Below are 19,891 nucleotides of genomic sequence, written 5' to 3' on the forward strand. Positions count from 1 at the left end.
TATCTGCCAGTGACGTACGAATATGACAAATACATCACGCAGAAAAATAAACATTAGCTTAACAATTTAGCTTAGCAGGTTTTTTTCACTGTGCTGGTCTGATGTCTGATGGTCTGATACAACACTGACACTCCTATGGCCCCCTTTGGTAGATAATTAGCTGGTTTACATCTGCTAACGTTAGCTGTGCAGCACCCGCAAGCTAACAACTGTTGCTAACGGATTTAAAGCCGCAGACTATGACAACGCGAGCTTGATAAATGATTTAACACCTTGAAATATAGTATAAACAGAGTTAGTGACAACAATTGAGGTAATAATGGAGGCGGTGTTCTGTACGCTAACCGAAATCTGCGTGTGCAGCTAGCTGTCAGGCCAGGGAAGTTGTCAAGCTAATGCTAATGCTAAAGTTGACTGCTAGCCGTGTATTGAAAGCTCGCCCCCTGTGCTCTGCACGGCCGTAGAAAAGCAGCCATTAAATGGACAAATGGACGGATTCAACCAAAGCGTTTGACCCTGGATTATCTTACCTGGGGAGAGATTAGATTTGTGTTCACTTCCTCATCCACAGGGCCGGTGACAGGAGCCCCGGGCCCTGCGGAGAGCCGCTAGAGGAAGCAGAAGTTTGGCAGTCCGCTCCCAACTTCACTCGAATCCTGCTGGGCCACGACGACGAGGCCCGATGGCTGTCAGTTCACCCCGCTAGATGCTTCCAGACTGAACACAGGACGATGGAACGACTGGTCCAACAAAGTACCTCCGTGCCTGCGCGGTAATAAAGCACAAACCTGACGGGCAGCCTTTATTTTGGTGCACTTTACACCGCGCTGAACGGTAGCTTCGCTCGCTGTTGACCCCACAGTCACGTCAAGCTTGTGCGTAACAGACGCACTGGAACCGGAAGTGTTCAGATTTGCCTGACAAAATAAAACACCCACGCTGTAATAGCTCATAGAAAAGCGTCGGTTATGTTTTTATGTTGATAGGTGTGAACCGGAAATCAAAGTTTTGCTGTTGGCGCGCTTCACAGGTCTTAACCCTCAAACCTCGTTGGAAGAGTCCAACAAAAACAGTCTGTGATGTCACGAGAAATGTGTTCCGCTCCAATCTGTCACTACACATGTGCGTGTTTGTGTGACACGACAGACACACGTATAAAAACAGGAACATTTAACTGATCACACGTATGACTAATGTTTATTTTTATTATTAAGTTATTTATCACTAAATTAACAATTATAAATAATATTTAGCAGCTTTAAACAAGTTCCAAACAAACCTTGAAATAAAATAAAGTGAAATATTCTACCTTGAAATAAAATAAAGTGAAATATTCTACCTTGGATCATTTTAGACGCCTTCCTTTAAAGTCGTTGACGTATGTGTGCGCATTAAAACACACCATTAAAAAGTCTTGATTCATTTTGGCTTGCGAAGTGGGCTTTTATTTTGAAAATGCGCGACGTCACTTCCGGGTAATATAGCATTCTCATAACATCCAGGCAGAGCTGCGGCTGGAAGCTAACGCTACATCTTTTGTCATTAAATCCTCATCAGCACAGAGAACGGGAGAACATGTCAGACACGGTACGACAGCGGCTGTGGGGAGGTTTAACTGTTGTGGTCAGCACGACATGAAAACAGAGTAATTAGGGTTTTTTTTGTGGTCGCTACCTCGTATCTGGTTATCTAACATGCTAACTGTTGTGCCGTGCAGCGTCAGGCCTTATAGCTTATTTAGCTGTTAGCAGCTAGCTTTGTTTTTAGCTTAGTTAATCAGAGCTGTTGCTGTGGAACAGGACGCGTTACGAGTGTGTTCGGACTAGAATCCTGACGCTGCAGCGTCGTGGCGGGCCAGGTGATCGAACCGGAGCGTCCGGGCCTGATTGATCATGTTGTGTGTGTGTGTTTCCTGCACTGCCTCGGGATCCTGTTGATGTGTTGCTGTCTTTCAGGAGACAAAACCTTCCAGTCAAGACGGAGGGGATAAGAAAGATGGAGAGTACATCAAGTTAAAAGTGATCGGTCAGGTGTGTATGTTCTGAGCTGTGTTTACGTCACACACACACGTTCTGATCTTTACATGAGGTTTTAGTCCTCAGCTCCGGTCCCTGCTGCCTCTCTCATCACTTCCTCCTTCTGCCCACAGGACAGCAGTGAAATCCACTTCAAGGTGAAAATGACGACACATCTCAAGAAGCTGAAAGAGTCTTACAGCCAGAGACAGGTAACGCAGACACCACGGGCCTGGCTCCTGAACCCCCTGAGCACTGAGACTCACCTCTCCGTTCTCTCCTCCAGGGCGTCCCGGCGAGCACGCTAAGGTTTCTGTTCGAGGGACAGAGAATCGCAGACAACCAAACTCCAAAAGAGGTAAGCTGAGCCCGTCCTGCTGTTGTCCTGGTGCAGTGTGACCCCTGAGCTGTGAAGTGAACCGCTGTCTGTGTCTCTGCTGCCAGCTGGGGATGGAGGACGAGGACGTCATCGAGGTGTATCAAGAACAGACCGGTGGACTTCGGCGCGATTAAACCTGCGTTTCTAAATCTTATGTTTTTCCTTTTTTTTTCTTATTTTGTATTTTATTTTGTATGTATGTATTTTTTGTTCAGTTTCAAACCATCTGGATCAAAAACAGACTCAATTAGGGCTTCCATGTGATGGCAGGGAGGAGGAGGAGGAGGAGGACATGGGCAGCTGCTTTCTGGTTCTCTGTAGCAATAACATTCAGTGAGTGTTACTGTTCTTGTCCCCTCTGTCAGGTGTCAGCAGACGCAAGTTGTTGTTAAAGATAAATCACTTCAGAGTCCTGAAGCCCAGCAGTCACATTAAAAGTTTAAAAATGAAACAGCACAGTGAGTTTTCATGGTGCCGTCCACAGCAGCCGGATCTGTGGGTTTGAAGCTGAGCACCGTTTTCCTCTTTGTACAGTAACAAACATCTGAAGACCATCACAGCTGTAGTTACTTTTTATACACACACACGCTGTATGTGGCTCGCTGGACAGTGTGTTGTTTTCTGTACATTTGGATCATTTACAGCCTCTCTGACAGACCTGTAACACCCGTGCTTGTATATGTTGTGTTCAGTATTAGAGTGTTTGAAGGATATGCCATGTGTTTGTATTTATAAGGAGGATTATCGCTCTGTTTTTAAGACTTTTATGTACTGTATGAATTTCATCGAGAAGGTCACAGATCAGCAGCAGCAGCCCTGCGATCAGATGATGGCGGAGGAGGAAGAGGTGCTCGACTCCCGAAGGATGAAATAACCACCAACCGGGCCACATGGCGGTCGGGTTATTTCACTCTTCACACATCAACTGTGGCGGGGATTTAAAAACTCTTCTCTACAAGAAGACACACAACACTTCCCACTGATCACTGCTTCAATTGGATCTCCTGAACCGGAGCGACCCCTCAGAATTTCCCTGTTGTGTGTCAGTGAGCGGCCTGTAGACTGTGGACTGTACACCACCCCAACCCCAACCAGGCAGGGAGGGCTGAGCCAAAACACTGTTCACCTCTGGAGGAACATTGATACAGATGGTTTGAAATTCAGATGAGCTTTTTGCTTTTTTTGAATAAAATATTTAAGAAAAACCTCTTTAGTGTGTTTTCTCTCTTTCATGTACACACACTGTTCATCAACACAGCATCAGACACGTGGTTTGAAGAATTAAAAGTCTCACAGGCGTTCCTGACACTCAAACGCCGGGTTGTCTTCCCCCGTGAGGTCCTGCTCTCTCAGAGGCGGTCTGGTTCCGGGCCGAGGCCTTACAGGTAACCTGTACGTACAGAAGATGATGCCAGAGACCACCATCAGGACGCCGCCTACCATCCCGACGCTGATGCCGCTCCCCACGTGTTGTGAATCGGGCGCCGGAGGCATTTTAAACTCAGGCGGGAAGCCGATGGTCTGATTGGTCACCACGGAGCGCAGATTCCACAGGAGCGGCACCAGTGATGTCGCCGCCGCCAACAAGCACAGCGCTCCAGAGGTGACGAAGCCCGAGCGGGCGTGTTTCGCCACCCCGAAACAGACGCTCCTCATGGCACAGACGCCTGCTGCGTTCCCACAGATGCCTGCCAGCACAGACAGGAACATGAGAACCTGGGCCGCCACGATCTCTGGGGGGGTGAAGGCCTCCGTCAGGCTGATGGACCTGCAGTGCATCCCCCTGAAGCCAGGACTCACCACAGTGTGGCTGTTGAAGCAGACCCTCCAGATCCCCACCCAGGCCACGCCAGAGCTGATGAACCGCCTGTCAGACACCTGCCACACCCTCCACTGGATCAGACCCAGGGCCACCGCAGTGAGGGTCCACCCCACGCAGGCCAGCCAGAGGGCGGCCAGCTGGGCGTAGGCAGTGTGGACCAGGTAAGCCATAGTGGAGGAGCCCCGGCTGATCCTCAGACCATCCTCAGAGCGGCTGGCGGGTCCTCCCTCTGGCTTGTTTACTCTCCACACAGCTTCCAGGTCTTGTTTGTTACCCTGACAACAAGCACCTGTGAGAGCACGGCAGGTAACAACAGACACGCTGCTGTAAACACACACACACACACACACACACACACCACACACACCCACACACACACACACACACACACACACACACACACACACACACACACAGTCAGAGACAGGAGCAATTAAACGTTGACTGAAATCCTCATTTTTCATTTAAACTCTGAGAGGGTGAAGCGTCACGTACCTGATCACATCCGACAGAACGAGAGCGATGAAGACTTTTCATTCACTTCCTCATCGTGCCACCGGCGCAGCTCGCTGCCAATGATTGACAGCGTGCGCTCAGATGGAGATGCTGTTATTGCTGTAGTAATGCGGCAATGGAAATCCGATCAATACGACTGAATAAATATGACGGCAGTCACCGCTCAGCCGATTGAATTCTTCTATTGTTAATATATATTAAAAAAAAATACGCCACAGATCATCAACAGGAAGCCGCTTTACACAGAAAGCTGAGCCCAACCAAAGCAAACAGCAGTTTCAAAGGTCAGTCCTGCTTCCTGTCAGACTCTGATATGATCCAGAAACAGCAAAATAAAACCAGGAACTGGCTCTGACCTCAGTGGGTTTATTGCCTTCAGGTTGGTGAGTGTGTGAGGCTACAGGAGGCACGTCTTCAGACTGATACAGTGAGGAGGAGCAAAAGCACAGAAACACCAGCTGCGTCTGTCTGTCTGAGCTCTCAGCTAAGCACCAAGTGTAAAAAAAATCATCCAGCATCGTCAGTGTGTGATCAGCATCGTCTGCATTAAAATAATATTCAGTTATAATAACTCTTATTCTAGCATAAGTTAAAGTGACGTACTTACAGGCTCCTTCAAACCTCGTTTGACGAGATGAAACACTTTAAAACTTTAAGCATCAGGAGAGGGGAAAACGTGGAAACGTCTCCTTCTGTCAAATAAAATACAATAAATTACTAGAATATATTATGTTCAAACACACGGGATAATGATTAATTACAAAGCCAGCCCATGTTCAGCAGGCCAGAAGTCAAAACACAAACAACACTGCAAGATGAAGGAAGAGCCACCAGCAGGTCCTCAGTTCACCCCCTCACCACCAGGGGGCGCCGAGGTGCAGGAGAGCAGCCTCAGTACCGGACCTGAGAGAGAGTCTGACGGCCAGCAGAGGGTGCTCGTCCTCCACAGCAGACATGTTGACAGACTGTCGTCTTCTTACATCACAGAGCTCCGTGTCAGACGCACGTCAACAATCACATGTAGACTCATGACGCCGCAGGACTCCAGCCGCCGGCTTTCAGAGCGGGGGGCCTCTGCTCCAGCGGCAGACTGTCCACCAGGCACTTCAGCTGCTCCTCCCCCAGTTGATCTTGTCCTCCAGCTTGCGCTGCTCGATGATGAGGGCCCGACTTCATCTTGACAAAGTGTCTGTAGTCGTCCAGGCTCTCGGGGTCCAGGTGGGCCTCCATGATGCCAGACACAAGCCGCTCCCGGCTGGTCCAGGTTCTCCTTCAGCTCCTTGGCGTCTTCATGCTGCCGCATCAGCAGCTTACGTTTGTCTGTCAGAGTCCGCTGATGGAGGACAAAACAATCATCATTCATGCTTCACTTGACCACAGTAACCTCCGGACCCCATGTGACTCCTACCTTCTCCTCCGGCGGGGCTTCGTCCTCCAGGCTGTGAGGGCGTTTCTCCACCCGGGCGAGTCGCCCGACAGCGACAGCAGCAGGCTCACCACCTTGTCCAGGTCGCCCACAAACATGCGGAACTTGTCCAGCTGGTTGGCTGACCAGAGGGCGCTGCCACCGTGGCCCCACCTCTCGACCCAGAGCCTCGTTGTCCTCCCACGTCCTCCTGCAGGCCTCTGCGCGCCTCCCGCAGCACCTCCAGCTTCCTAGCCAGGCTGGAAATCAGCTCTTTCTGGAGGAGAAGAGAAGTGCGACGACATCATGATATACAGTCCGTTAGCCCTTTTGAACTTCAGCTGAGTTTTTACCTTTTTACTGGCCAGGTCCACGTCCAGCTCGTCCTCGGAGTCCTGCTCCTCCAGCTGCTCCTGCATGTCCTTCATCTTGATGAGGAGCTCGGCTTTGGGGGCTGACGTGTTGTAGTAGGAGGAGCTGGGCACCAGGGAGGCTGCTGCTGCGGCGCGGACACACTGTCCCTCGTCCCTCCTGACACACACACAGACACAAAGTCAGAGACATTTTTCCTTTAAGGGATCAGAAACCTGGGGCAGCTCCCAGCTTCCCACCTGTCTGCAACCCCCGGGGGAGGACATGGGCAGCCTGGAGCCTGCAGAGGCCCTCCTGCGTTGCTGGGCCCCCTCCAGGATTTGCTTCTCTGGTGGGAAGAGTCCCTCCATCAGGTCCATGGTGGTCTTCCTGCCACTCTGGTCCAGGATATCCACAGAGACTTGTCTTTGCCCATGATGTCTCTTGCCAGCTCCTCTCTCTTGGCGTCCTCTGAGTGCTGGCCACCCGCTGAGCTGGATTCCGGTTCCGGTGCGGCCTGCCGGGTGTAGGTGCTGAACAGGGCCTGAGGCGGGCGCTCTGTGGTGCTCAGGGAGGGGATGTGTGCCGGTTGCTCGAACACAACAGCACGGCTGTCGCTGTTCTGAGGGAGGTAGGTCTGTCCTCCCGCTCAGAGCTGGACTGGAGATCCTCACAGGGACTTTCCTCACAGGACTGCCCAGATCCATCACTGCCTCATGTTCTGACCTGAGTGAGAAACAAGTCAAGACTAAACATGTAAAATGAGCTCCTCCTCTCTGTTTACTGAAGCAGAGGGCTTTACATAATGAGGGGCACTGAGGAGACCTGAAGCTCCCTCTGCGGGGGTAATCTGCTTACCTGAGCAGCGAGTCAGCCTGCACGGACGCTGCAGGCGGCTGGTCGGTCAGCCTCAGCGGCGCAAAACTGGGTGAAGGAGACCGTGCAGGAAGAGACAGAGTGGCGGCCGTCCAGGAGGAGAACGGGGAGGAGGACGGCGGCTGCTCCTTCTCCTCCTCGTGTTTTGCCTCTTCTTTACTCACGTCTGGTCCGGGGCATCCTACTGAGGGGGAGCTGGCTGGGGCGGGGCCCCGCAGAGGAGACCTGGGCTGGAGCATGGCGCTGGGTGTCAGAGCTGGACAGAGGCTGGACTGCTGCTGGGCGCCAGCGCGGAATTCCTGGGGAGGAGGATGTGGTTTCTGGGCCCTATATGAGGCCTAGGGTGGTGGCAGGAGGATCTTGGTTTGGGGAGGCTGGGCTGGGAGCTCGGAGCCATGGTTGGGGCTGAGGCTGCGAGGGCCGAGAGAGCGTGGCGTGGGAGGGGCTGGCAGCGTCTGGTTTGGTCCTGTGGTCAGAGAGGCCTGGGACCAGGCCCTGGTTTCTGGGGACTGACGGGAGCAGCTGTGGGTTGTGGTCAGGCTCGTATCGCAGCCCGCTCTCCGCTCTGAGGGTCAAAATAAAGGACAAACCTCATCAGCACCTGGAAACAGGCATCAAAACAAAGCCATGTTTTTCTGTCGGCCCCAGAAATGTGAAAAACAAGTCCGGTGGTTTTTTAGTCCCTGAAAAGCCTCAGAGATCAGGATCCCATCCCCCTTTGTTTGACATCAGTGGCTCCTCCTCTGTGACTTGGAGGATTCAGAGCTGTGTCAGAGTGACGTGTCGTACTGAGCTACCTCCAGAATGTTTACTGTTATTGTGATTATTGTCAGAACTTTACAACAACAAACGAGGCACAAGATTAAAAAATAAACCTCCAGGAAAATGTTAAACCTTTTTTTTTTGAGTCTCACCTGGTGCAGCTCGGCTGGGTCTGATGGTCGCTCCACAGTGAGGGAATATTCTGCAAAAGATCATGAGCTCAGACTTCACATGCTGAGAATCATTTCCGTTTATCCTGACGTGTAGACCTTTGCTCACCTGTGTGTAGAAGTCTGCAGAGGGGGAGGATCTGGACCTCTCGTGGACGCAGACGGTCTTCTCCTCAGCGCCTGCGTCTAAGATGTTCTCTACTGAGTGGTACCTGCCTTGCGTCTTGACCTCTGAGGACTTCTTCTGCTTGTTCCACGTGGCCTGATACTCGGCAAAGGTTCCAAGCCTCTGCTGCTCTAGCAGGACCTGCTTATGTCCAGGACTGAGGGGGCTGGGGTCTGTGGACAGGTTCTCCCTGGAGGAGTTCTGTCTTTAGGTTTGGCCGTCTCATCGAGGTTCCGCTGTTGACGTTGGTCCCCTGACCAGATCTCAGCACGGGCCTGCAGAAGGCAGGTTTGGCCTCGAAGAACTTTCTCCGCTCCCCAAAGGAGCCGGTCTGGGGTTCCCCCTCCACTCCCACTTTTGTCATATTTTGTCGGGCTCTGAGAAGGAGTGTGTCACTCTTTGCCAGATGGAACCGCTTGCGTCCTCTAACCCGTCCACCGGAGGCTTTAAGTGCGGCGCCTCGGGGCCCAGTGGCTCCAGGTCTCGTCTCTGGAAGGAGGTGGCCTGGAGGACCCTGGCCTGCGCCTCTTTCAGGTGGTCCTTGTAGGTATTTGAGAAAGAGACACCAGAAGACGTAGCAGCCTCCATGGACCTCCACTCCTCTGTGTCCTCGTCCTCGGCTTCACACGTCAGGGTCGCGGCACTGCGGCTCTTCTGCAGCTGCGCCCGCTTCTGCTGGATCTCTTTGCGGAGGGTTGTGGCGTAGCGGTCGCTGCGGCGATTTACTTTTCCTCCAGCGGTTGTCATGGTGTCACCGTCCTGCGTGGACACGGCATTCACAGGTTGCCTCTCAGCCAGCGTCCTACTCTCCTGAGGCCAGGCAGTGGAGGAGCGGGGTTTCAGGGGGGATATTCTGTGGTCCTCCTGCGGCACCCATGGGTCCTGCAGTCTTGTAAGGGTGACCTTCTGATCAGGACTTGGATGAGGTGCAAAGTGTCTTTTCACATCAGCAGAGTGTCCTTCAGGTCTCTGTGCAGCCTCCTCAGGGCGCTCAGAGGCCTGGTGACTGTAGTGAAGGAGGGAGTGTCCGTTACGCTCTTTATTTTCAGCGTGAGGCGTCTGAGACTGAGGTAGAGAGTACTTTGCCTTCACTGGAAATCCTGCATCACTGCTGTTAATCCAGTGGAGCTTGTCCCCCTTGGCCTGCCTGGCCTTGAGCTCAGCAGCCTGGGCTGAATGTTTGCCGTAGTACCTGCTGTGGCCCCCGCTCTCTGTGGCAGAGCTCGCCGTGGAGTGTCGTACCTGTCTGCGGCTGAAGGTGTTTGCGGGCAGATCCTGCAGGCTGCGGTAGTAGCTGCCCACACTCTGGGTCTTGGCTGGAGGAGCCGTTCGGGTCTGCAGGTAGAAGGTGCTCTCGTCGCTGTACTGCCTGTGGTGGACTGGAAGTCTGCTGTAATGAGACTGTCTGACGTCAGTGCTGGACAGGGAGAAGAGCTTGCTGGGGGGGCAGCTGGTTGTGGTTGTGGTCAGCCGGGGTGGGCTGCAGGAGGTCTTGGTGGGTAAGGGGTTGAAGCTGCGCCGGGGCCTCGGAGGTCTTGTCATGCTGAGCTCGGAGGCTGGTCTGGTTGTGGTTTTTCAGCTGCCTGGCTGTGGGCCTTGCTGGGCCCTTCAGGGTAAGGGAACACTTTTGTGGCAGCAAAACTGTCGCTGCGCAGTGGAGGAGGTGGAGGAGGAGGAGACTGGGACTTCTTCTTCTCTGGTACCTGCCACACCGGGCCGATTGCTGGGCCGGCCTGTGGCAGAAACCCTGGACAACGGCGGCTCCTCCGGCCTAGCTCCCCTCCCCAGCCTCCGTTCCCCAGCGTGGGCTGCAGGTACCTGGGGCGCTCAGTCTGCTCCGCCTGCGCCCTTGTAGAAGATGTTCTCGGTGCTGGTCCCCTTCCTGCTGGAGGAGCCGTGCTCGTGCACAGGAGGACTGGAGCCGCTGGAGAAGCAGCTGAAGCCGGAGTCTCTTTTCCCTCCCGGGGCACAGGGCGGGTCAGCGCTGCCCGTGTACTTCGACGGGGAGAGACGACCTGGTGGGAACGGATTGGAGGGACGCTCCGGTCTCTCCATGCTGGTCTCTGAGCTGAACTGGCTGATTAGCTGATGCTGAGGCTTCTGGTCTCCTGGAGCCTCGTTGGGCCTGAAGAGGAAGAAAAAAACACTGCCTGCATCTGTTGAATTCAGTTTAATGGACAGAGAAGCAGGAATGCTCACCTCGCTTCATGTTTGGGCTGCCACACCTGGTGCCGGGGTGGCCTCTCGCCCGGCGGGCTCGGACTCCTCTTCCCTCAGCTTGGAGGCAGTGCCAGGAATGGGGCCGCGAGCCCGGATCATTCTTCCTGCGGAGCGGAGAGGCAACACAACACTTTACACTCAGCTTCAACACACATTTCACAGCACAAAGGACGGTTTAATGTTTCCTCATGTGGCACGGAGGACTCCGAACTGTGCACGTACCCCCTGAAGCGGTTCTTCCTGGACAGCATGTGGAAAAAATGGAAAATAAAACGGTTGAACGAGAGTTTGTTTAGTGAGCACACAGGGAGGACGAACATCACAGAGGTCTGGCCTGGATGACTAACACTGCACACACGGCACAACCAGGGTCACCTACAACTACCACAGCCAGATGTGGTACTCATGGAGCTGCGCAAAATCCTGGTGAGGAAGCTCCGCGCCACATGAACCCTCAGTTTCTGACGGCATCATACGCGGCGACACCACATCGACCATTTTAGGCCTGACAGGCAGGCAAAGAGAGAGGAAGAAGAATTCAACTGTAGCTGCACACATGGGCTATCGTGAAGGGCTGTCACAAAACACATGGCCTCCAGCTCCAGGTTCACATGTCAGACAGGAGTGGAATGTCTCGACCTGATGCTGCGTTAAAAAGGAACGCCTCCCCTCAGAAATCTGAAGTTTGGAGCGGACACAAAATCAACAGGCTGCTCCTCCCTCTGCTCACACACACACAAACAAGCTGCTGCACAATGGAAATGCAAATGTCCCCCTTTTCTAAAGAGCTGGGGGGCTATTGTGAGCAGATACAGCTGCTCTGTCACAGATATTCCACAGAGAGGGGAGGAGGCGCCGTGTGCTCCAAATGTGAGACATACGAGCGGAAAGAAAGACACGAGGAGGAAGAGGAGGAGGAGGAGGAAGACAACAAGAAGCAGGAGAGGGAGTGACACACAAAACACCACAACTCACCAACAACCTGAGACTCTCTCCTTCACTGCTCTTTGACGCCACTACTCCCCACCACTGCCTCACAGGAATCTAGCACCTCCATGACTGAAGAGCTGCCCTGCTCCTCCTCCTCCTCCTCCTCAGTGTGAACACACACACACACACACACACCTCCACCTTGTGCTGCAGAGGAGATTTCCTTGGGGATTATAAAGGGGGATTTGAGACAAGGGGGAGGAGTTATTGTCCTGTCAGGCGTCCTTGGCTGTAATCTGGTGTTTGGGCTGTAAATGGCTGGACCTGCAGAGCGCCGCCCGCTGAGGCTGCTGGGAAAGTCGACGCAACACAAACTTTATCACCACACGCCTCCCGATCACACTGTCCATCACGTTCCCTATTTATTTTCTCTTCTACTTCAGGAATGTTTACAGAGACACCGGCAGTGTCAGGATGAGGGGAGGCGGAGGCAGGGCGGAGGAGAGGCTGCGAGCTCTGCAACACCTCAGTCTGCATATCACCGACTCCCACAAGCTGTGGACTGTGTGTCAACATGTAATCTGAACTCAACTCCTGATATGTAAATAGGAGAGCGGCCACGTTTCTATGGAGACTTTCAGAACTTTCCTGAAGCTTTTGTGTAGAAGCTGCGTTAAAACATGCAGGACTGTTGGCGGGCCTGTTCATCTCCACCTCTGTGCTGGTGACACCATCTTGCTGAATCACCAGCTTGTTGGCAGTAAAGTCCAAACAGCCAGCAGCAGCAGCAGCAGCAGCAAAGGCCGCCACCACCACCACTACCGCCGCCTGTGGGGGCTCAAAACACAACGACACAATGGAAGTGCCAGCATCATCACAGCTGGGCTTATCGGCGTGTCAGCGCCCGAACAAAACACAAACTTTTATTCCACCATCAAACGCAACATCTGTGTGTTATCACACACAATAAAAGACACAAAACCGTCACACCAGAGACTTTAAACTCAGGACATGTTCAGAAATCATACAGATTTATGAACAAAGCAACAGCTGGAGAGCTGAAATATTCACCGACTGTCCCCCACACTGAGGAAATCCTCAGGAAATGAAAATCTGCTGTTATCTCAGACTCCTTCATCACTTCCTGATCTAATCCAACTTATCAGGAACCCGAATGACTGAGTCAGAGGAGATGAAATCAAAGGAAAGAGAAGAAGAAAAGTACCTGAGAGTGAAGACCTGCTCTTTATCTTCTGAACATGTCCCCAGAGAGGAGCAGACCCACACACAGGAGCGCCCACTCTGCTCACAGCAGCCAAAGCCCCTGAAAACAATGGGCTCTGCTGATATGGGCCTATCCCACTAAGCAGTGTCAACTCACCTAGGCAACACGGACCGTACCACTCCTACTGCACACGGGGGAGCACGCCACAGGCTGAAGCAGCTCCGATGCTGACCTCCAGTGACTTTTAAAGTGTCCCCTCTGGATTCAGACCCTGGTCTTTGTCCTCACGTGAAGCCGTTTCCACTTCGGCGGCTCTTTAATAACACAAACCGTCAGCCCGCCGTCCCCCTCCTACTGACTCACCCCGCTCTGAAGAGCTGAGCCCACGCCTGTGGCTTTGCAACAAGTAATGGATTCAAGCTCTAAGACTCTGCTGCCATTTGTCAGTGAGGAGACGAGTGTATAATTCTGACAGTGATCTGAGGCCTGTACACAAACACCGCCTCTTCATGGACACACATTCTACCAGACCTGCTGCACATGCTATGTTGGGGACCTGGGCTGGAGGTGGACCTCTCCGTCTCCCAGGACCACCATCAGAGCACCGCTGCTCTGACAGAGGGGACTCCCCCGACTCCCCCATGTGTAAGGCTGTCAGCCTGGGACCACCATGTCCCACAGTTCCAGCTAACCCATCTACTATCAGGCAGCTTTGACCTCTGACCTCCCCCTGCCAGCAGTAACTGGTAGTACTGATGTTGCTGTGGTACCTTCGAACCACCAGGGTCAGGGTCTTGTGGGAACTCTTCACCAGGCAGATGGCTTCCTGCCGAGAGCCGCTCAGGGGAACCGTGTTCACGCTCACCATCTCATCGCCGGCTCGGAGACGCACCGCCGCCGCCAGGCTGCCCTCCTCCACCTGGACAGAATGATTAGCTTATTTAGCAGCACATACTGCTAGCATTTAGCATGGCAAGTCCTCCTCATCGTCCAGGAGAACCTGTGACGGCTGCAACCCGAGCGCCCTGAGGATGAATATTTAAAAACTCTGTAACGTGAGGAAGCGTGAGGCGTGCTGCTCCACCCGAGCTGCACCTCACAGCAGCACCACCACCATCCTGGCGTCTGCTGCATGCAATGAGATCGGGAAAAGCTTTAAATTCTGCACCGTGTCTCTAATTAAAGACCACAAACGTCACCTTGGTGATGACCAGCGGCTCTCTGTGCTCCGTGCCGCCCCTCAGCGTGAAGCCCCACGGCGCTTTGCCCTGAAGGAGCACCTCCACCAGCTCTTCATCCCCTCCCTCCACCTCCTCCTCTCTCTGCGTCCCTGTCCAACTCCACCACTTCATCCTCCCGGCTGACCCCCTCAGCTTGTCTCTGTAGTCCCACGGCATCCATGATGCCTCGGTTCAGCGGCCTCCATCAACATGGAGTCTGAAACAGACACAGTCATTCAGGGACCAGTAGGAGGACATTAAGTCACACCGAGGTCAGGAATAAGACAAATAACATTATTTTTATCATTATTATGTATTTGTGGATATTAAACCGAAACAATATCTGCATAATTATTAAATTTGCTGCGTGGCATCATTAGCAAAGTGATTTTTCTGCACATAAACAGAATAAACAGTCACAAACATCACGTTTAGCTAGTTATTACGTCACTAACTACACGTAAAAACAACGTAAAAGCGAACTGTGGGTTTACTTTAGTAATTCTAGGACTTTAAACCGACTTTAAGTTGTTGTTGTTGTTGTGTCTGTACCGACCTGTTGCAGACAGGTGTCCGCTGACGGCGCGGGCTCCGCTTTTACCGCCTTTTTAATGTCAATATTTCGTTTTCATCGATCAACTTGGATCGATTTTCGTCCTGAGCAGCAACTCAAAGTATTTCCAGCCGCCTCGGAGCCGCTCTGAGGAGATTCTGCCGTCCGGCAGCTCACTCATCATCCTCCTCCTCCTCCTCATCATTATCAGCTCTTCTTCTCCGACATACCTGCTCTGCCGTCAAATGTGTGAACAGCGCCCCCTGGCGGCACGTCGGCCACCTGCAGGCAAACTTCAGTGTCAGTGATGATTTGTTTGTCTGTTTATTTATTGATTGATTAATTTTTCCTTTTTAAAACATTTTGTAACAAAATCTTTTATTTTAAATCCAACACATGACAAAATATTTGACTTTATTGATTTGTTAATTTTGATAATATACAAGAGCACAATTAAAACCCCATTTTAATTCTTCATGTCATGTTTTCATTATTTAAAGTAGGCTAATTAGTCACTATCTAACTTAAAGAATTAATCAGTGATCAATGACGTTGGCATCCAGGCACCTGCACAGGACGCCATGATGTCAGCACTGAGTGTCAGCGCAGCGAGTTTTCTCCCCGTTAATGGTGAGGTCATACCTCAGCTGCAGCCAGACACACACACCTGAGCTGAACTGTACAACAAGCATCACTCAGCACACACCTGTCTTTGATTGTGAAGGCCAGAGTCTTAATGTCGGGCCTTCTGTAGATGCAGGAGTCGTCGATCTGGACCTGATCATGGCGAGTGATGAGCTGTTCCTCGTCATGATAATCTGGCTGTTGTTCATCTAGATCTAAACCCCACCGTGCCCTCCGCCCTGCGGGTGTTTCTGTAGGCGTTGAAGCAGAAGGCCACCATGTGGGTCTGCGGCTGCATCTGACCCGTGCAGTGTGGGTCACAGGTGTAAGACGCTGCAGTCGAAGCCTCTGTCCGCCAGCAGACATCCAGCCAGAGTCAGCAGCAGTGCTGTGTGGATCACCTGAACATGAAGGACAAGAGAAGACAACATGCAGAGTGTTTACAGGTGAGTCTGACATCCCAGCTACAGGTCTCAGCTGTGATCCTGTGCCTAAAGCTCCTGCTGAGGAGTACCGAGAGGCGGACAGAGGCACCGAGTTCCACCGCAGGCTGTCATCCTGCCAGGAGGCCTCCGGAGGCTGTGGACCCTGAAAGTACACAGAAGTCCAACAGGTTTTCTGAAGTTATGTGACTCCTCCAGCTAAATCCTCATAATTACTGAGCCTCTTTACGCTGACACTCCCAGATCACCGCACTACAAACACACAAACTGTTTCAACTTTACAGCCCGCCCTGTTCACTGACAGCTTATAGTCCAGAATATTCCACCTACACAGGGTGTAATCTGTACATATGCAGTCCCTCCTCAGTCAGGTCTTCAGGGTGTTTTATGAAGAACATATTAATGGTAGAAAGAACCATGAATGTAGTTTCATTTCTCTGTAATCAGAGTTTCACATGAGGCGCTTTGACCTCATCCGCCCGGCCTGCTGCTTCTGCCCAGAGGAGAAGTAATCCCTCCATCTTCTCTCCGTCTGATCATTTTAGTTTCTGTGCTTCCCTTTTTTATGGTTTCTGCGGCCTGCATGACTTTTCTGATTCCAGATGTGTGCCGACATGTCTGCAGTCTCTTCTCTGCTTAATGCAGAGCTGAGACTTTCATGTATCCACAATGACATGAATCACAGAGAACACGTCAACATAACAGGATCATCAGCTGCAGAGACAAGCCGCCGCCTGGTCTGCTGCTGTGTGTCAGAACCAATGTGAATAAAGTGAAAGCACTGATCACATGCCGCTCGCTCTCTATCTGCTGCATCCGCTGTTTTTTTTCATCCAGTTGTTTACGGGAATCTCCCAGACAGAGGAGCCAGCTACAGCTGTGACTCGTTTCTGGGGAAGTTCACGCCCCTAAAGTTCCCGCGTCGGCAAACGGCTCAGGCTGCAACAGAAAGCACGGATATAAAGGCAGAACTTTATTAAAGCGAGCTATTATTACTGCTGCAGAAGCACAGCTGTGGATCGTGTGAGTACAACATTCTAGTTTCTCTTCTGAGATTAAAGTGTTTCATTGAAGCTTACGGTCTTTGAGAAGAATAGGGCTGCTATAAAAGCTTTGTGTGAGTCCTTTTGGACGCTTATCTGACAGAAAATAAGTAAACAAGCCACTTATCTGCTTCTACGGGATAATATTAGGTCTGTGTGTGTGGAGTCAGATCGAACAGAGAATAAAAAGCTTGTTGTCTGAGATCTTTCTGTGTGGAGGCAGACGGACATGTAAACAGCGACGTCTCTGTTTTTAGCTCTGTCTTCATTAGAGGATCTGCTGGCACAGGAAACATCAGCGGGAATGTCTAACAGAGGACCAAGTAAGACACATCTGTACTTCAAACTTGTGCTGTGGCTGCCTGTTGTCTGATCGCTGCTCCTACACACACTCACCCCTCAGGCGGAGAGTATTACCGCCGCGATGATGGCCACAGAGACGAACTCCAAGGAGGCGGTCGCCACATAGACGATGGCTACGGAGGGCCTCGCCAACAAGACGATACCTACAGAGGGAGTCAGCGCAGGGACGACTGCCACAGAGCGGGGTCCCGCCGCGTGCGTCGCGATGATCGCCACAGAAACGACTCGCAGTCATGGTGTACAGTTTTGTAACGTGCCAGCCGTTCTCGCTGACACTGCAGGATCCGTGGGTCTGTAAAGCATCATGTGTGTGTCTGTGGAGCCTCTGGGACTCACTGTGTGTGATCAGTGTGTGTTCAAAATAAAATCGATCATCACCTCTGGTTTCTGCTGTCATTTGTCCAGCTGTGAGCAGCACTGATGGACTCACACGTCCTACAGCCTGCTTCTGTCCCTGAGGAGCTCTGAAGATCGATCCGTTTGACCTGCAGGCTCTCATTGATCCGTGCTGTTGTTGTAATGAACGCCTCAGGTCTTTATGACACACTGTGATGGTTTCACTTCACTCGTCTGTCCACCGGGGGGCTCCGCTGGGTTTGTGGATCCTTGCCCGACGAAGTCCACGCTCACACGCTGCTGCCTGGTTTCAGAAACAGAATCAGAAACACTTCATCAATCCCAGGGGGGAAAGCATCCGTCTCATCCCGATGCCTCTCCTGTCTGACCTCAGGCGACCTGCAGAGACCGACCGCTGCCTGGTGCAAAACAAGCTTTTTAATTTCAGTTTCAGTCTGGATTTGGAGCACACCACAGCACTGAGACTGCACTTATTAAGGTCCTAAATGACATACACCAGAATAATGATGCATCCAAAGTCTCCGTCTTAGTGCTGCATTCGACACAGTTGATCACAGCATGCTGCCCGGCAGGCTGGAGCAGTGGGTTGGATTCACTGGCACTGTGTTGAACTGGTTCAGATCTTACTGACACGGTAGGGACTACTTTGTGTCAATTGGTAGCTATGAGTCTGACTGAACTAAGATCACATGCGGGGTTCCTCAAGGGTCCATTCTTGGACCACTTCTGTTCAACATCTACATGCTGCCCCTAGCTCAGATCATAGAACAGCACAACATCTCTATTCACACCTATGCAGACGACACACAGCTTTATATATCAGTGTCATCACATGACTACAGTCCCTTACACTCACTAAGTAAGTGCACTCAACAAATCAATGAGTGGATGAGCCAGAACTTTCTCCAGCTCAATGCTGACAAAACAGAGATGATTGTTTTTGGCCCCAAAAATCGAAAGAGCTAAGATCAGTGCTTACCTTGACTCCATGTCACTGAAGGTCCCAAACCAAGCCAGAACCCTCTCAGACCTTGACCAGCCGTTACTAAGTCTGCCTATGACCACCTGAAAAACACTGCTAGGATCAATTCTGTCCAAACAAGACTCAGAGAAACTTCTTCGTGCTTTCAGCTTCAGTGGGCTGGATTATTGTAACGGCGTCCTCACAGGTCTGAGCAAAACAAATCCGTCAGGCAGCTGCAACTGGTCCAAAATGCTGCTGCTAGAGTCTGAGTAACACCAGGAAACTGGACCACATCACACCGGTCCTCAAATCACTGCACTGGCTTCCTGTGAGTCACAGGATACACTGTTTTTATGATTTTATTCTTTTTATGATTGTAATTTCCTTCTTAATTTAATGTTTTAACATGTTTTTATTCTGTGGTTTCCTCCTATGTGAAGCACTCTGACCTGCCTCGTGTATGAATGGTGCTTTATATAAATAAATCTGGCCTTGCTGCTTTGTGTCAGAACCAACGTGAATAAAGTGAAAGCACAGATCTGACCTGCCATGACGTGCCACCGCGCGCTCTCTCTCTCCGCTGCACAGGTGCTTTTGTCTTCCAGTTGGGAATCTCCCAGACAGAGGAGCCAGCGACAACTGTGACTCGTTTCTGGGGAAGTTCACGCCTCTTCCCGCATCGGCAAGCGGCTCAGGCTGCAACAGAAAGCACGGATATAAAGGCAGAACTTTATTAAGCGAGCTATTATTACTGCTGCAGAAGCACAGCTGTGGATCGTGTGAGTACAACATTCTAGTTTCTCTTCTGAGATTAAAGTGTTTCATTGAAGCTTACGGTCTTTAAGGAGAATAGGGCTGCTATAAAAGCTTTGTGTGAGTCCTTTTGGACGCTTATCTGACAGAAAATAAGTAAACAAGCCACTTATCTGCTTCTACGGGATAATATTAGGTCTGTGTGTGTGGAGGCAGATCGAACAGAGAATAAAAAGCTTGTTGTCTGAGATCTTTCTGTGTGGAGGCAGACGGACATGTAAACAGCGACGTCTCTGTTTTTAGCTCTGTCTTCATTAGAGGATCTGCTGGCACAGGAAACAGAGGGAATGTCTGACAGAGGACCAAGTAAGACACATCTGTACTTCAAACTTGTGCTGTGGCTGCCTGTTGTCTGATCGCTGCTCCTACACACACTCACCCCTCAGGCGGAGAGTATTACCGCCGCGATGATGGCCACAGAGACGATCTCCAAGGAGGCGGTCGCCACATAGACGATGGCTACGGAGGGCCTCGCCAACAAGACGATACCTACAGAGGGAGTCAGCGCACGGACGACAGTAGCTACTGTGCAGTACAGTGCGAGCGTCACGACGACTGCACGATGATCGCCAGCCATAGCAGCTGGTGGTCATGGTGTACAGTTTTGTAACGTGCCAGCTGTTCTCGCTGACACTGCAGGATCATGTTTACTGTAAAAGACGTCACCAATAAAC

At 51.6% G+C, this 19,891-nt stretch overlaps 3 protein-coding genes, 1 long non-coding RNA gene and 1 pseudogene across 5 annotated transcripts in view; 2 read left to right on the forward strand and 3 right to left on the reverse strand.

The window, feature by feature from the left end:
• Positions 1 to 878, reverse strand: part of map3k2 (mitogen-activated protein kinase kinase kinase 2) — a 7,300-nt gene extending 6,422 nt beyond the window's left edge. For both annotated transcript variants that reach the window (XM_028399728.1, XM_028399729.1), the window contains exon 1: positions 531 to 878. The gene's annotated coding sequence lies outside the window, so the exon portion shown is untranslated. The remainder of the gene's footprint in view (positions 1 to 530) is intronic.
• Positions 879 to 1,461: 583 nt separating this feature from the next.
• On the forward strand, positions 1,462 to 3,603 carry sumo1 (small ubiquitin like modifier 1). Its single transcript, XM_028399860.1, has 5 exons — positions 1,462 to 1,587; positions 1,956 to 2,030; positions 2,150 to 2,227; positions 2,302 to 2,373; positions 2,460 to 3,603. The coding sequence occupies exons 1-5, from the start codon at positions 1,576 to 1,578 to the stop codon at positions 2,526 to 2,528; spliced, it is 306 nt and encodes a 101-aa protein (XP_028255661.1). The 5' UTR covers positions 1,462 to 1,575; the 3' UTR covers positions 2,529 to 3,603.
• Positions 3,475 to 4,549, reverse strand: LOC114432052 (claudin-34-like). Its single transcript, XM_028399828.1, has one exon. It carries the CDS (start codon positions 4,384 to 4,386, stop codon positions 3,685 to 3,687), a length of 702 nt encoding a protein of 233 aa, XP_028255629.1. The 5' UTR covers positions 4,387 to 4,549; the 3' UTR covers positions 3,475 to 3,684.
• LOC114432079 (protein Shroom2-like) lies at positions 4,402 to 16,538 on the reverse strand (annotated as a pseudogene).
• Positions 16,539 to 16,563: 25 nt separating this feature from the next.
• On the forward strand, positions 16,564 to 17,466 carry LOC114432085 (uncharacterized). The gene is made up of 3 exons (XR_003670216.1): positions 16,564 to 16,700; positions 16,978 to 17,043; positions 17,124 to 17,466. It is a non-coding gene; the product is annotated as an uncharacterized LOC114432085 (long non-coding RNA).
• Positions 17,467 to 19,891: the final 2,425 nt, after the last annotated feature.

This window comes from Parambassis ranga, chromosome 2 (genome assembly GCF_900634625.1).
Source record: "Parambassis ranga chromosome 2, fParRan2.1, whole genome shotgun sequence".
In the NCBI taxonomy this organism is placed as follows: domain Eukaryota; kingdom Metazoa; phylum Chordata; class Actinopteri; family Ambassidae; genus Parambassis; species Parambassis ranga.

Coding starts and splice junctions, on each gene's coding strand:
- sumo1 (XM_028399860.1), top strand. Junction 2,031..2,149: donor AGTTAAAAGTGATCGGTCAG/GTGTGTATGTTC, acceptor TTCTGCCCACAG/GACAGCAGTGAAATCCACTT. Junction 2,374..2,459: donor ACAACCAAACTCCAAAAGAG/GTAAGCTGAGCC, acceptor CTCTGCTGCCAG/CTGGGGATGGAGGACGAGGA.
- LOC114432052 (XM_028399828.1), bottom strand. CDS start 4,386: ATGGCTTACCTGGTCCACACTGCCTACGCCCAGCTGGCCGCCCTCTGG.